The sequence below is a fragment of the Papio anubis genome, chromosome 11, assembly GCF_008728515.1.
Source record: "Papio anubis isolate 15944 chromosome 11, Panubis1.0, whole genome shotgun sequence".
Classification (NCBI taxonomy): domain Eukaryota; kingdom Metazoa; phylum Chordata; class Mammalia; order Primates; family Cercopithecidae; genus Papio; species Papio anubis.
Genome location: NC_044986.1, coordinates 1,399,089 through 1,413,916, shown reverse-complemented (window position 1 = coordinate 1,413,916; position 14,828 = coordinate 1,399,089). Strand labels below are relative to the sequence as shown.

At 46.6% G+C, this 14,828-nt stretch overlaps 1 protein-coding gene across 9 annotated transcripts in view; it reads left to right on the top strand.

Annotated features, from left to right (window-relative positions):
- The window catches only part of PPP2R2D (protein phosphatase 2 regulatory subunit Bdelta), a 50,672-nt gene that overhangs the window by 27,752 nt on the left and 8,092 nt on the right, over positions 1-14,828 (top strand). The window contains exons 3-7 of one of the 9 annotated variants that reach the window (XM_003904424.3): positions 2,547-2,644; positions 7,275-7,440; positions 7,817-7,929; positions 11,290-11,467; positions 12,655-12,819. In XM_003904424.3, coding sequence (XP_003904473.1) covers positions 2,547-2,644; positions 7,275-7,440; positions 7,817-7,929; positions 11,290-11,467; positions 12,655-12,819 — 720 coding nt within the window. Of the gene's footprint in view, positions 1-2,546; positions 2,645-5,035; positions 5,277-7,274; positions 7,441-7,816; positions 7,930-11,289; positions 11,468-12,654; positions 12,820-14,828 lie in introns of those variants that run through there. The other 8 variants (XM_009215656.4, XM_009215653.2, XM_009215650.2 and 5 more) reach the window with 8 other exon arrangements.

Genomic DNA, 14,828 nt, shown 5'->3' with positions numbered 1-14,828 from the left:
CTCCCATCTGGCAGGGGGAATGGGGGGTGACCTGGGGAAAGCAGCTGCGGAAAGACTTTCTGCATCTCTGTGCCAGCCCCTTGCTGTCCCCACGTTTGTTGAAGCTGCTCACATAGATGCTTTTTCTGCTTTCTTCTGACACCTGGGCGGGGGTGGGAGGGTAAAGGAGATGAATACACACGGGTGGCTGCCGACACCTTGCGGATTTGATGTGACCCGGATGTTGGGTGAGGATTGCACAGCCAGCCGGCAGTGGTGCCATGGCAGGTGCGTTGTGACATCGCAGTGGAGCCCATCTGGCTGAGAAGAGACCCGATGCCTCCCCAGGACTGCCAGGAGGTGCCAGGCTGTACTGTGGGCAGAAGCTCCCCCTACCCCAGCAGGGAAATGGAGGCAGAATGCAGCCATGGTGAAGTTTATGGTAGTTTTAAAATACCTAACTCAACTTTGGGACGCTGAGACAAGTTGGTCACTTGAGACTGAGGCGGGCCGATCACGTGAGGCCAGGAATTGGAGACAAGTCTGGTCAACATGGCAAAAACCCCATCTCTACTAAAAATACAAAAATTAGCTGGGTGTGGTGGCGCACGCGAGTAATCCTAGTGCCTCAGGAGGCTGAGACATGAGAATCACGTGTACCCTGGAGATGGAGGTTGCGATGAGCCAAGATCGAGCCACTGCACTCCAGCCTGTCTCAAAAAAAAAAAAAAAAAAAAAAAAACTGAAAACATAACTTGGTGTCTTTAATACCATATTTATGCTTTCAGCATCAGTCTGGTTATTAAAAACTATCTCCATCAGGTTAATTTGATATTGATAATTTAAATGTTGGTTTGTAATTTTGTGTATTTAGTTTGGGTTTAGACATTGAGCGCTGCAGTATTTCTAACTTTAGGTTCACGCATGTTTGCGTAGCTTAATGAAATTTCTCAGCACCAACAGTTATGGGAGTTTCTCTTTTAAAAGACTCAGTCCATTTTAATTAAGTTCGAAAATCACTGACAGAGCTAGAATACCATTAATTATGTAATTTTATACACCCTCTGGGTATAAATGACATAGATGTAGACCTTTTTAATCCGATACATAGTATTTTAGTTTCGTTTAAGCAAATTAGGTTATTTTCAGTAATTTAATAGTGACACTTCTAAGAAGCAACCTAATCCTTCTTCCAAAGTCTGAAGGTTTTTAAAAAGAAAGAAATCCCAGGCCAGGGATTCCCATGTGAAGCCGGTGAACAGTGCCAGTCGCAGGAGCTCGCTGTGTAGATGTTGGTGGAAATCCTTCACTAACACGATTAAAATGCCTTTGCAGACCTTTCAGACTTGCATTCTAGTAGAGCCACTTTTAGGGGGAGCTCTTCGAGTTACTTCAGCTTTAGGGCCCATATGTTAGTAAGTAGGTTGTTTACAATACCATTTAGTGGTTTTTTACTTCTTACTTTAAAGATACCATGAGCCCTGGGTGAGCCCTTGAGTTAGTGCCCAGCAGGGGGGTGAGCTTGTAGTGTTCTAGCTGTTCCTGAGACTCCCCCACACTGCAGGGTAAGGCGAAGAGTCCCGCTGTGACCGTAGGACAAGCTCCGGTAGGCCCCTCGGGAGACCACACCAGGCCTTTAGGCCCCTCGGGAGACCACACCAGGCCTTTAGGCCCCTCGGGAGACCACACCAGGCCTTCTCCTCGTCAGTCCGCACACGACACAGCAGCACTGCAGAGAAGCCAGCTTCCTCCAGAGTCCATCATGGAACTGCTCCCTGAAAATATAAAATCTTTGTCCAAGTGACAGACCTGGGATTTTTTTTTTTTTTTTTTTTTAAATGTCTGTCATAAATCCAGACCCTCCCCTCCCAACCCGAAGGGTTAGCCTCAGGACATCTGAGGACTTCTGCCCTGTTCAGTGATGGTGTTTCTTCTGCCCCGGGGTCTTGGCCTCTGTTGAGCTGGTATCTGGGGTCTTTGTTATGGTGTCAGAGATCTCAAGGCCTCCCTGACAGTTGTCTCACTTGGTAATGATGTCATCATTATCAATGGTGGTAACTGTATCCAGACAGTGACATGGAACTTCTACTGTCTAGAATATTACATTGTACAGAAGCCAACAAAGCATAGAATGTTACAACGTTTTTATTACTATTGTATAAGAATCAGATTTATTGTAAAAGTTAACATTAGGTGTGCATTATAAAGTTAGGCAACATTCTTCAGGACCCATTTTTTTCCATTTTTTTCTTTTAAAAATGAATTTTCTAAGTTTCTACACTTTATCCTTGTATCAAGACAACGCAGTCTAGATAAATCCTGGTGCACCGGGGGCCCAGGCGTGGAGGTGGAGTAAAACTCCCATTCACCTGTGCTGGCAGGTTCTCTGCACCAGAACCAAGGGAGTGGCCGCTTGGCAATTACAAGTTTGCCATGACAATTTTGCTTTATTCTGGGAGAACGTTGTATATGTTTATCTTTCTTTTGATCCTTTTTATTAGTTTTTTGGTATCGTGACTCCTCCCCAAAACCGCATCTGGTAAATCGCTTCTGTATTTTGTTGACAGCGGACATCATTTCCACCGTTGAGTTTAATTACTCTGGAGATCTTCTTGCAACAGGAGACAAGGGCGGCAGAGTTGTTATTTTTCAGCGTGAACAAGAGGTCAGTAATTTTCAGTCCACAAACCAAATGCAATTATTCAACCTTTCGCATATAACTTAGAAGGGAGGAAGCAAAATTATTTTCTCATTGTCTCATTTCATTAAGATTCAGTTCCATCACATTAGCCATACAGAGTCTCCTTTCGGAAATTCTCTAAGTTCTGGCTTCAGCTGCTGAGCCCCGGTGAAGTCTCCAAGGCCTTTGTCTTCAGAGTAGGGAGGAGATTCCGCTGGGGACCCCATGAAGGATGCAGGGTGATGGTGAGGTGCATTTATGTGCTTTCATTCCATAAGAACTCAGGCGGCTGTCTCTGAAAATCGCTTTATTCGCCTGTGCGGGTTCTGGCCCAGCCCCGCCATCCTGCCCTGCCGTGAGGGAGAAGAGCGTTCTGTAGGGCACTGTGCTGTGAGCAGCTTTCTCAGCACTTGTTGCAGAGAAGTCTGGCAGGGGTGTGAATTCTCTCTTCCCTTCAAGGAGAGGTGAGCAGCACTCACTCCTCCATGCCCCCTTGAAGGCTTCACCTGTCCAGAGGGAAGGGAACCTTCAGAGTGTGGGCCTTGGAGGAGCCCACAGCTCATAAACAAACACTGGCTTCCAGGTCACGGCACTTCCTTTTCACTGATGCCTTGCCAGCCCCCTCCCTCTTCTTTCTGGAGCCTCGTCAGAGGTCCTCATGAGCAGTGATAAAGGAAGCGAGATCATGATTTGGTAGGCAAGGATGCCGGGCAGGAACCTTGGCTCGGCGCAGCCATGCCTGGAGTCTGAAATATTTGTCCTGCCTTTTCCTTAACAGAGTGTAAATACTGTCCCTTGCCCTTCCTGTCTCTGAGTTTCCTAACAGATGAAAGGGACAGTTTATCATCTCCAAAGTCTGGTCTCTAAATTTACGTGGTGAACTTTGGTTTAGAGGCTGGTGGGCCCTGGTTCCCCACTCTGCAGATCTGTACGCAGGATGCGCTGGCCCTGCCCCCAGGAAGGGGAGCCTGGAGGAGGCTGTCCCTGGGCCACATGGGGAAAATTGACAGGTGCTAACCAATTTCATTATCAAAACATACCTGTTGCAGCTTTAATTTTGATTATGTCCAGGTAGTTAAAGATTTTTTATAATTCCTGTTTTCTCTGATTTGGGATGGTAAGAAATCCTTTTGTGAGTAGTAAATATATTATCAATCTTTCTAAATCTTCACAGTTTGATATATTTATAATTTTGTATTTTTATCTCAGAAGTAGAATATCACATGATGCTACTTAAGAACCATATACCTTGGCCAGGCGCAGTGGCTCACGCCTGTAATTCCAGCACTTTAGAAGGCCAAGGTGGGCCGATCACCTGAGGTCGGGAGTTCGAGACTAGCCTGACCAACATGGAGAAACCCTGTCTCTACGAAAAATACAAAATTAGCTGGGCATGGTGGTGCATGCCTGTAATCCCAGCTACTCGGGAGGCCGAGGCAGGAAAATCACTTGAACCTGGGAGGCGGAGGTTGCAGTGAGCCAAGATCGCACCATTACACTCCAACCTGGGCAACAAGAGTGAGACTTCATCTCAAAAAAAAAAAAAAAAAAGAAGAACCATACACCTTACCTTTTTCAACAGAAGTAAAAGTGGGTTGTGGTGTTAAATAATACTTTTAAAGCGGAACGAGTTTTTGTTTTTTTGAGATGGAGTCTTGCTCTGTCGCCCAAACTGGAGTGCAATGGCATGATCTCAGCTCACTGCAACCTCCGTCTCCCGGGTTTAAGTGGTTCTCCTTGCCTCAGCCTCCCGAGTAGCTGGGATTATAGGCACGCACCACCACACCCAGCTAATTTTTGCATTTTTAGTAGAGATGGGGTTTCACCATGTTGGCCAGGTTGGTCTCGAACTCCTGACCTCAGGTGATCCACCCACCTCGGCCTCCCACAGTACTGGGGTTGCAGGCATGGACCACCACGCCTGAGCAGCAGGAGGATTTTTTAACAAATTGCTGAGTCATGGTTATCTTACTGCAAAACTTCACTTTTAGCTTCTTTAAAAAGTCTGTCCTTGTAGCAGCAGCCTTAGGGAAAATACCTCATCCCCGCCTAACAGATTTTAGGATGGAAAATGGAATTTCTCTTGTTTTTGTGAATCGTTGCTTAACCCCAAAAATAAGAGTCTCAAATATAAAACAGACCATGATAAAAGTCAAGCATCTCGTTCTAAAATATGTTGGGTATTGGAGTTTTAAGTGCTTATTTAAGATATATTAAGTTGTTATGTGAGTGACAGATTTACACAGGAGCAAGTCCCTACTAAAGTTCTTTAATAAACCCAGTCAACTGCAACTTGATAAACCCCAGGCAGTTTTTTTCTTTTCCTTCATATTTTGGTTAACATCTGAAAGGCCTGCATGTTCCATCTGTTTTTAGAATATTTCGCTGGTTGCCACGTGTGACCCTCACTGTGGTCCTGTGTTTCTGTGTGGGTGAGGGTGGCAGTGCACGTTTTCATCCGTGGTCGGAGAGGCCGCGGATGGTGTTGCAGCTGCCAAGAGGATGAAGCTGCTGCCCATTAAGCGACCCCAGCTCCCAGTTAGAAGCTGCAGCAAGGTTCAGAGGTGTCCACCTGCGCATCTTAGAATCAAAGGAGCATGGGGGATTCGGAAGGCTGGTGAGTGCCCCAGCAGATTGTGGAAGGTGCAGGGCCTGAGGTTCAGGAGTCAGGCCCATAGAAGCTTGTTGGGAAGCTCTGGCTATGCAGAAGATGAGCTAGGGAGCATAGTCAGCACCTTGAGTTTCAAGCTTTTCTTATTTTTCTGTGCAGATTAAGTCTTACAGGAAAGCCCAGCTGGTAAAACTAAGGCACACAGAATTTATGGATGTGGCTGTGCAGCTCCCTGCCCTCCAGGCTCAGCTCTAGTCCCCAGGAATCAGGTTAAATCAGAAATCAGCATGTCCAAAAAGAGAAGGTGCTTGCTTCCTCCTCCTCTTCCTGTGTGTTACTCCCCTACTCTCCTGTCTCTGTCCTCGCCGAGGCTTCCTTTAGAGTTCCTTTCCCTAGCAGAGCGGCTGTCCATGAGATCTCGGAGTGTTGGAGGAGGCTGAGGGGTTGCGTGGGTTTTGGGTGTCTGGGATGGGAGTTGGAACCAGTACATGGCAGAGAGACAAGCCTGCAGCCCAGGGACCATTCTTGTTCTGGCTCCTGGGAGAAAGGGTGGCGCAGGCAGCACTTTGACTTGGACATTTTATTTTTTTGCTTATATTCCGCTGGTTTTTCTTGATAGATGAATGTCTCCGGTATAGGACTAATTTAGTTATACAGATTTTTCTTTTTAAATAATTCGGTTCCATTTTTCTCCCTTGCAATAGAACCGTCTGTTGAGGGGCTGTGCTTTTTTGTGGAGGGGTAGGAGAGGGTCAGAGGAGAGCAGTTTCGACATCTGCCCTGTGCAGCAGGCACACGCGGGGCAGTCAGCGGCGAGGCGCTCAGCTCCTGCCCACGGAGGCTTCAGTGGAAGGAGTGCCCTGCACATCGGACTCCGTGCAGCAGAGAGGTGTGGGTAGCTTCTTGGGATGTCTTCTGATACTTGATCAGATTGGAAATATAAAGGAACATCTGTCGAGACTTAAAAGTTCGTTTAGTTCTGTTTCTTTAGCATATATACTAAAATGTTAAACACCTAAGATATTAGATATTGGTTATAGAGCAAGAATGAAAATACTGGCGTCCTTGATTTTGAATTATGAAATATTTAATACTTAATAGAAAATTTCATTTAGGGCATACAGAAGATTCAGAGGGTAATATAGATGTACCTGCAAACCCACTACCCGGAGATTATCCCTTCATCAAAGGAAAGAGAGTGCTCGGGATACCGATGACACTCCTGTTGTCCCCTCCCCGTTTCATCCTGCTACTTTCCTCCCAGTCTTTTTCCTTCTCCCTCTCTCTACCTTCCCAGAGTTGCTCATGATTTCAAAGATGGTATATATCTTCCCAAGCATGTTTCTCTACTTCTGTAACAGAATCGTTCTGTACATATGTAAGCAGCGCCTCACTCTGGGCGCCTGTGCGGCCTGCTTCACTTGGGCAGCACTGTGCCGTTGTCTGTGCTGGCTCATTTATCTCAGCCCGCACGGCTCTGTGGCTTACTGGTGCCCTTCTCCTCTGGTTGGCACGCGTGTGGCATCTGGTTCACTACCACCGTGTTGGAGCCGCCACATCGCTGTGTCGCGCTCCTCGGGCCCGTGCCGGCTATCTCCTGTAGAGCAGACTCTGCAGACGCTTTCTCTCCAGGGCCAGATTGCAAACATTTTTGCCTCTGTAGCTCATGCGGCCTTTCCACAACCACTCACCTCTACCCAGATGGTACAGAAGCGGCTGACTGTTCCACTAACACTTGCCTTAAATACAGCAGGCTGCATTTGGCAGACCCTGCTCCAGATGCATACCTAGAAATGGAATAGAAGAGTTGGAAATCAAGTTCTTTCTTTTTTGTTTTTTTCCCCAAAACATTGATTCTGAGTTTCGTCTGTTTGAGATTTTTTTGAGCCAGGATTTTTTAGCTTTAAAAAATATGTATGGTCATTTGATATTCAAATTTATAGTACAGAAATTTTCTCTGCACTGTGCTTTGTTCATTAAAACAGCTCTCATGTTTCTTTGCAGAACAAAAGCCGCCCTCATTCTAGGGGAGAATATAATGTTTACAGCACTTTTCAAAGTCATGAACCAGAGTTTGACTATTTGAAAAGTCTAGAAATTGAGGAAAAAATTAATAAAATTAGGTGGTTACCACAACAGAATGCTGCTCATTTTCTACTCTCTACAAATGGTAAGAATTGTTTTCTAAGTGGCTGATTTAGTGTTTTATTTTTAATTTTCTGTGTGTAGATTTCTTTTTATTTTAGAAGTTATTCCTGCTTTAAATTTTGTGGGGAGGGTAAGTTATCTAGGGTAGCAAGTGATAGGTTGAAAACTCAAAGTATGCAACAAAAACCACACGTGCAAGTTACTAGGATGTTACTCTGCACGTCTCCACATCTTTGTTTATTGTGCAAAACACCTCCAATTGGAAATATTCATGTTCAAAGACCCCATAGCTTATAAACCAACATAGGGCCACACTGCTTTCTAATATAATACTCAAACAGTAGTGATGCATGTTACAGTTTTTCTTTTCATATGGAGAATGAGGTTTTTATTTTCAGATAAAACTATAAAATTATGGAAAATAAGTGAACGGGATAAAAGAGCAGAAGGTTATAACCTGAAAGACGAAGATGGAAGACTTCGAGATCCGTTTAGAATCACAGCACTACGGGTATACGTTGCCTTTTCTTTATCCAATGCCGTTCAGAAGTTAAGAATAAACGTTTACGTCTGCTGTTTGGAGAGTCCTGCTGGGTGGAATACTGTGAGGTCCGCCTCCTGAGTCATGAAAGGCATTTGTGCTCATGACACATGTATTTAAAGCAAGGTCTTTCTCCTATTTTCACAAAGGCAAAAAGTCACATGTGGTCTTTAGACAATACTGCAATACTAAGGGGAAAACTCACATCTAATTCTACAGCAGAAATCTTGGTGGACACACCAACCACCCTTCTCTCTGAAGGTTCGGAACAGCACCTGGCAGGTTGAAGTTCAGATGGAATTCCGAACACTTCGCAGGTGAAGCAGCACAGGCTGCAGATGGAAAGATAAGCTGTGGGCCACCAAGATGCATTCAGGATGTTCTCATGGCATTTCTTTGGGGTTGACTTAGGCAGATGCTGACAGTGCAGAACTCTTCACCTGTCCGTCCATGAGCATCATTACTTTTTTAATTGTTAAGCTATTTGCTCCATTGTTGGTGCCCCCTTACCCGCCCCCCCCCCCCCCCCCCCCCCCCCCCGCCCCGCATCATGCAGTATGAAATGACCATATTTCGTCAATTCCAGGGCCTAGATTTTTTCACATTTTAACATCTATGAAATCGGGTAAAACTTAAAACCTCAATGTCTTATAATTGGCCTGGTGCTACGTACGACTGATGTGTGTCTTAAATTAGATGGAACATGGTGAAGGGTGTCCAGCAAACTGGACTCAAGCCCGGGTGTGTCTTGGTGAGAAACCAGCACCTGTGCAGAGGTGTGTCCCCTGGAAGGAAACCCTGCCTGGTCCCAAGGGAGTGCCATTACTAGATCTGAAAACGGTTGGTGGGTGGGTTGGTTGGTTGGTTGGTTGGTTAATTGGTTGGGTGGTTTGGTTGCGGGGGGTGGGTGTGGCTGGTTGAGTTGGTTGGGTTGGGTGGCTGGTTTTTAATGAGATTTCAGCCCGTTACGCTATTGTTTATCAAGTGAAGACCGAGTGAGCGAGCCCATTCCACATTAGCCTTTGAAGTGCTACATAGAAGGACGCTGAACTGCAGAAGCCTTTCCCTAACACACGTGCCCCGGGAGTGATGCTGGGTCTGTTCTGATGCCATTTCTCCAGCTTTGCCGTGCGGGGTGGGTGCACCTGGGGTCGTGCATTCCCCAATTTCCCAGGAGGAGTGTCCTCAGGCTTCTCACATCGATGTTATCACCCTGTTTCCTATGAGCTCATCAAAGTGAGAAAGGCTGTGGCATGTGCTGAAAATGTAGTTTATAGGGTCCTAATGTGAGCCAAGATGTTTCAGTCCAAAATGGTGGTGGTGTCTGATACACAGTGCCGCTGCCTTTGCATCCATGAATTAGTGTAAATCATTTTTAGTGACGGTAACACGAGTTGTGCAGTTCCTTCATCATGAAACTGCTGACCCTAAAGTAGAAGTGTGATGGGATCCCCGAGGGTGGGCACTTGACCCCCTCCAGTCTCGTCCATCTCTTCTGCAGGCAACACCACCTCCCACCCACGTACCTGTGCGTACCCCACCCTCAGAAACCCCTGTTCCTCCCGATCAGACCCTGCCACAACCCATGAGTTCACATGCTCGTTTTGGGAAAACAGTGGGCCTTTACTAGGCCCAGTCTTGGTTTTATTCAAGGCTGCTTTTGTAGGTTTAGCCTAAATAAAATGGGTATAATTGGTGGCCCTACTGAAGGCTTGTGAGAAGTATAGTTATTTCATTAGTCAGTGCATGGGGAGGAGACCACAGACAGGTAATTCTGTACAATGACTTAGGTCAGTATTTGAGATTGTACCTCTCTAACAGTTCAGAATGGGCTATTTAGGTATCTGAGCCTAACTGGGTAAGAGTCAGAAATGTTGCTATTTTTAAATTTTTGCTCTTAAATTATTTTAGTGCCAGAAAAGGGATATAATTAAAAGAAGAAATCTTGGCCAGGCACGGTGGCTCATACCTATAATCCCAGCACTTTGGGAGACTGAGATGGGAGGATCACTTGAGCCCAGGAGTTCAAGACCAGCCTGGGCAACATAGCCAGACCCCATCTCTAAAAATGAAAACAAATCATTTTATATGTAAATTAAAATTTTTTTAAATAAAAGAAGGAATCTTTGTAAGTATTGCAGCTATCATGTGTTTTGATTAATGGGAGATTTGTTAGAGGATTGTGGCAGGTGTGTGTTTTTTAAGCCTGAACTTCGTTGAACTGACTCTTCTTGATCTAGAGAATCCAAGGCTGTGGTCAGCACTAACTGGGTTAAAATGGGGGAAGTCTCACTACACACACTTCTCCACGTTCGTTTTTTACAGAATTTGGCCAGACAAGACTCAGTTGAGAGATTTTTTTTCCCTAAGCTTTCAAGGCTCTCCCTTTTGGTTTCTAATTACAAGAATAACAAAAAATACTCTCATTAATTTTTTGTTTTGATTTTAAAGCTTATGTTTTTCTTCCAGCTGGGTGTTAGGGAAATGCAGACCTTTGTCCTTTTTTCATGTGTGATGCTATTCCTCACACCTGAGCTCTCACCTCTGACCTCAGGCGGCCTCCAGCCAGCACCCTTCCCCTTTCTGTCCTTTCCATTTCAGTGTGAATTGGGCTTCCCTAGAAGCCTCCCTGACCACAGCACTCGACATAGAGATGGGTGCGGGAGGTACCTTTTACTTTTTGTTTTAACCTCAGATGAAGTGTAATGAGTGATACGTACCTCCAGATAATATGTCTGCCCTATAAGTGACCAGCTCCATGAATGTTTGTAGACTGGACATGCCCATGTAGTCAGCCCCAGACCAAGAAATGGAACATCCTCAGCTCCCCAGCACCCACCTGTACACCCTGCCAGTCCCTGGAGCCGGTGGAGGCTTGTGGGGTTTGCACCAAGAAGCATAGTCCTGGTGCAGTGAGAGGAGGTTTGTGCATGTAGCTGCAAGGAGAGGACAAAGGGAGGGGCTCAGCTGAGCCACCCAGGAAGACTTTGCTGTCCAGCGTCTCAGTGTGGCCACCAGAGGACGCATAGGAGAGGGAGCCGCAGGCCTCGGTGCCTGGGCAGCTTGTATCGTGGCAGCTGATCTTCTTTTCTTCAGCAGGAAGAAAATGTCGACCTCGGTAATGGAAGCAAGGGGGAACACTTGGAATAGACAGTATTCAATTTTGTAGCGTATTTTCATAACTCTGCTAATTGGTTATTTGGGGGTATTGCCTGAACAGAATTATTAGCCGTGCATATAAACTTGTCCTCTTTCGTTATCTACTGTAAGTGTTCTAATTACATGCTGCTGTGATCTTTGTTTTGAATTCCTATTTCCTTCCATTTTTAGGTCCCAATATTGAAGCCCATGGATCTTATGGTAGAAGCGAGTCCACGGCGAATTTTTGCAAATGCTCACACATATCATATAAATTCCATTTCAGTAAATAGTGATCATGAAACATATCTTTCTGCAGATGACCTGAGAATTAATTTGTGGCACTTAGAAATCACAGATAGAAGCTTTAGTATCCTTCCTCAGAGGGACACTGGCGTTTTCCTGAGGGTGCTCTTTAGATAGTGATTCCTCTTGTTCCTTTATACACCTGTATCTCAGAGTCTGGTCTTGTAAATACCGTCGCTGCACAGCAGCCTGTGATATAAGTTCTCTGTGATTTGAAATGTTTGTCCCTAAAGATACAAATTTCTTTCTACCTTTGGGAAAAAGTTATCTGTGTGATGGGAATTACCCGAAGTCCACTGCTTGCCTGCTTTAGTCAGAGACAATTTTAAATAGGCTGCATTTGAAAAACCAACTTTATGTGTTTTTTTTTCTAAATTTGCTGCATTTGAAAAACCAACTTTAGGTGGTTTTTTTTTTTCTAAATTTGCTAACGGATGATAGAAAATACTGGCTTAGGTTAGAGCGGTGTTTAATCACCCATCTGAGCAGCAGCTTCCAGTTAGAACTTGCATTCTTCTGTGGCCGTGCACGGTCTGGGCGGCCCCAGCCCTCCTCATATGGGCCCTTTTCCAGCCAGCAGGCGGGAGCAGGGGGCTTGCTTCATCTGCAGCCTCTCCAGGGTCCCTGCCGTCCTCCCTCTGCTGTCCAGCGGCTTGAGCCGGGGTTCCATGTCATGTTGGTTTTCTTAGTTGTTTCAGCTTACGGGGTGAAACGGGGCCGCTGGTCTGAGTTGACCCACAGCTGAATTCTGCCCTTCCTTCGTTTTTTCAGTCGAAGGATTTCTGTATAGGGCAGCCTGCCATGTTGGATCTGCTCTAACTACACAGAATAAACTTCATGTCAGGAAGAGCAACGTCTTTTGCAATATGGCGGTTTTCTTGCATTTGTAGTTTTGTATGGGAGTGTGGGATTTTGCACAGATGGTGCTAGCTTGCTCTTCCTATTTATATGATTAAGTATGTACTATCTTGCTATTAAGGGCTTTCTGTATAACAATAATAGCAGCAAGATGAAAGTGGTGTTCGTGTGTCGGGGTCTCCCCCGGGCCGGGGCGTTGCTGCCGTCTGAGTGTGCTCATCCCAATCCTCTTACCAGGCGCTCCTTTGGAATTCAGGATGTGTAATCGGCCTTCTTAATAGCTAATCCCCTAAACCTCACCGTGTGGATTATTTTCATCCTATTTCACGTGACTGAATGTAACTAATGAAAACCAGCTGAGCCGAGCACTGTGCCTTAACCACGCCCTTCCAGACATCGTGGACATCAAGCCTGCTAACATGGAGGAGCTGACCGAAGTCATCACCGCAGCTGAGTTCCACCCACACCAGTGCAACGTGTTCGTCTACAGCAGCAGCAAAGGGACCATCCGACTGTGCGACATGCGCTCCTCGGCCCTGTGCGACAGACACTCCAAGTGTAAGTGCCTGCGTCTTGTTTTTGAGACGGAGTCTCGCTCCGTCGCCCAGGCTGCAGTGCAGTGGTGCGATCTTGGCTCACTGCAAGCTCCGCCTCCCGGGTTCAAGCGATTCTCTTGCCTCAGCCTCCCGAGTAGCTGGGACTACAGGCACGAGCCACCATGCTCAGCTAATCTTTGTGTTTTTAGTACAGTCAGGGTTTCACCATGTTGACCAGACTGGTCTGACCTCAGGTGATTCCCCCATCTCGGCCTCCCAAAGTGCTGGGATTACAGGCGTGAGCCACCATGCCCAGCCGTACCTGGCGTCTTTTAAAGCCTCTCATTTAGAACCACTTGTTCTTCAGACGTTGACTTGTCTCCAAAGACTTAGAGGGTTCTTCCTGTTCCCCAAATACTTTTGCGCACCTGGGGAGCCCTCCTTTGCTGGGGCCGTCCAAGCGTGGCTGTCAGAGCTGCTGCTAGTAAGTGGAACTCGAGGTCGTGCTTCCCACAGGCTTGCGGCTGTAGGGTGGGTGCTTGTGGCACCACCGAGAAGCGGGTCATTTATGCCCAGAGCCTGGGTGTCTCCTCAGAGGCTGCCAGCACTGGGTCCCACCAAGAGCCACCCGTGCCTCTGCCTCTGTGCGTGAGACCTGGGCTGAAGCCGCCAGCACACAGGAGGCTGTTCCCAAGTGCTGGAACAAGCTCTGTTTGTGTTGAGCTTGGCTGGATTGGAAGCCACTTCCCTGAGCTGAAAGTCTAGCATTTTAATCCACTGAGCTTTCAAGTTCCTTCTAGGTGAGGGGGGTTCTGGTTTTGTTTTTATTTTTAGCCATAAAGAATAGGCTCGACTTGACAGAGCACTGTAGTCAGCGTGTCCCAGTGTCCTGAAACATTGCTGACCATTCTCCAGTGCCAACAGGTAGACACGTGTCCATTGACTTCCTCTAACGGGGAAGCCGCCAGTCAGTCCCACCAGACTGAGGCACTGCTCGTGTGCAGCGGCGCCCCCAGCGCCTCGGTGGAATGTGCCACCGACCTTGCTCAGCAGCCTTTTTGCCTGTTCTCTTTCCTGAGGTTGAGGTGTGTTTTTAAGAATTCTGTATTTCTACTAGAATTCCTGCGATGAAGATAAGTGTGTCATAGCGTTTGGCCTGTATCTTAAGCGTAACATTCTTGAGTAAGTAATTTCAGATTCCAGTTCTATTTGTCATCAGAGTGACTTACTTGAGTAAATGCTTGGTGTCGGCACAGCTGGCTTCAAGTTAACTTCAGATACTAAGCCAACAAACACACAGGCTCCTACATCAAGAAAAAAGGAAAAAACCTAAAGCAGCTTAAGGTCAAGGAAGCACAAGCCAGGTGCAGTGGTGCGCACCTGTGGTCCCAGCTACCCTGGAGGCTGAGTGGGGAGCATCACTTGAGCCCGAGAGTTTGAGACCAGCCTGGGCAGCATAGCAAGACCTTGTCTCTTAAAAAAAAAAAAAAAAAAAAAAAGAAGCACATCTCTCCTGGCCTGAAGTTTACAAAACCTTAAGGCATGACCTTATGCTAGGGCGGTCAGTGGCCCAGTGGGGCCGTGGGCACCTCTCTCTGCCACAGGTGCAGGTGGAGGGAACTCTGTCAAGTTACTGCAGAGAAAGCAAAGTCTGCTGAGGAAGCACTCAGATCTTTCTGAAAATAGGAATCCAGTTTTGTCACAGTAGAACTTGAGTGTTCAGTATTGGAGACAAACCTTTGCTGGCTGGCTTTGACAGGCGGGACCATCTTGGTGGTTAAAATCGGGACCACAGTGTTGCCGGTCAAGGTGGTCACTCCTGCAGACCCACAAGCTATCAACCCTCCGAAAAGCAGGCAGTTTCTCAGAGGCGCAGACCGCTGTGTCTGCGTGACCATATAATGCTGTTTATGTCTTCCTGTGATGTGTATGCAATAGGATTTCACGTGCTCGGGCCTGGTGCCATGAGGATGCAAAGACACTCCTACAGGAATGCGGTGGTGCTGAACCTGGGCCCACATCAGGATGCCC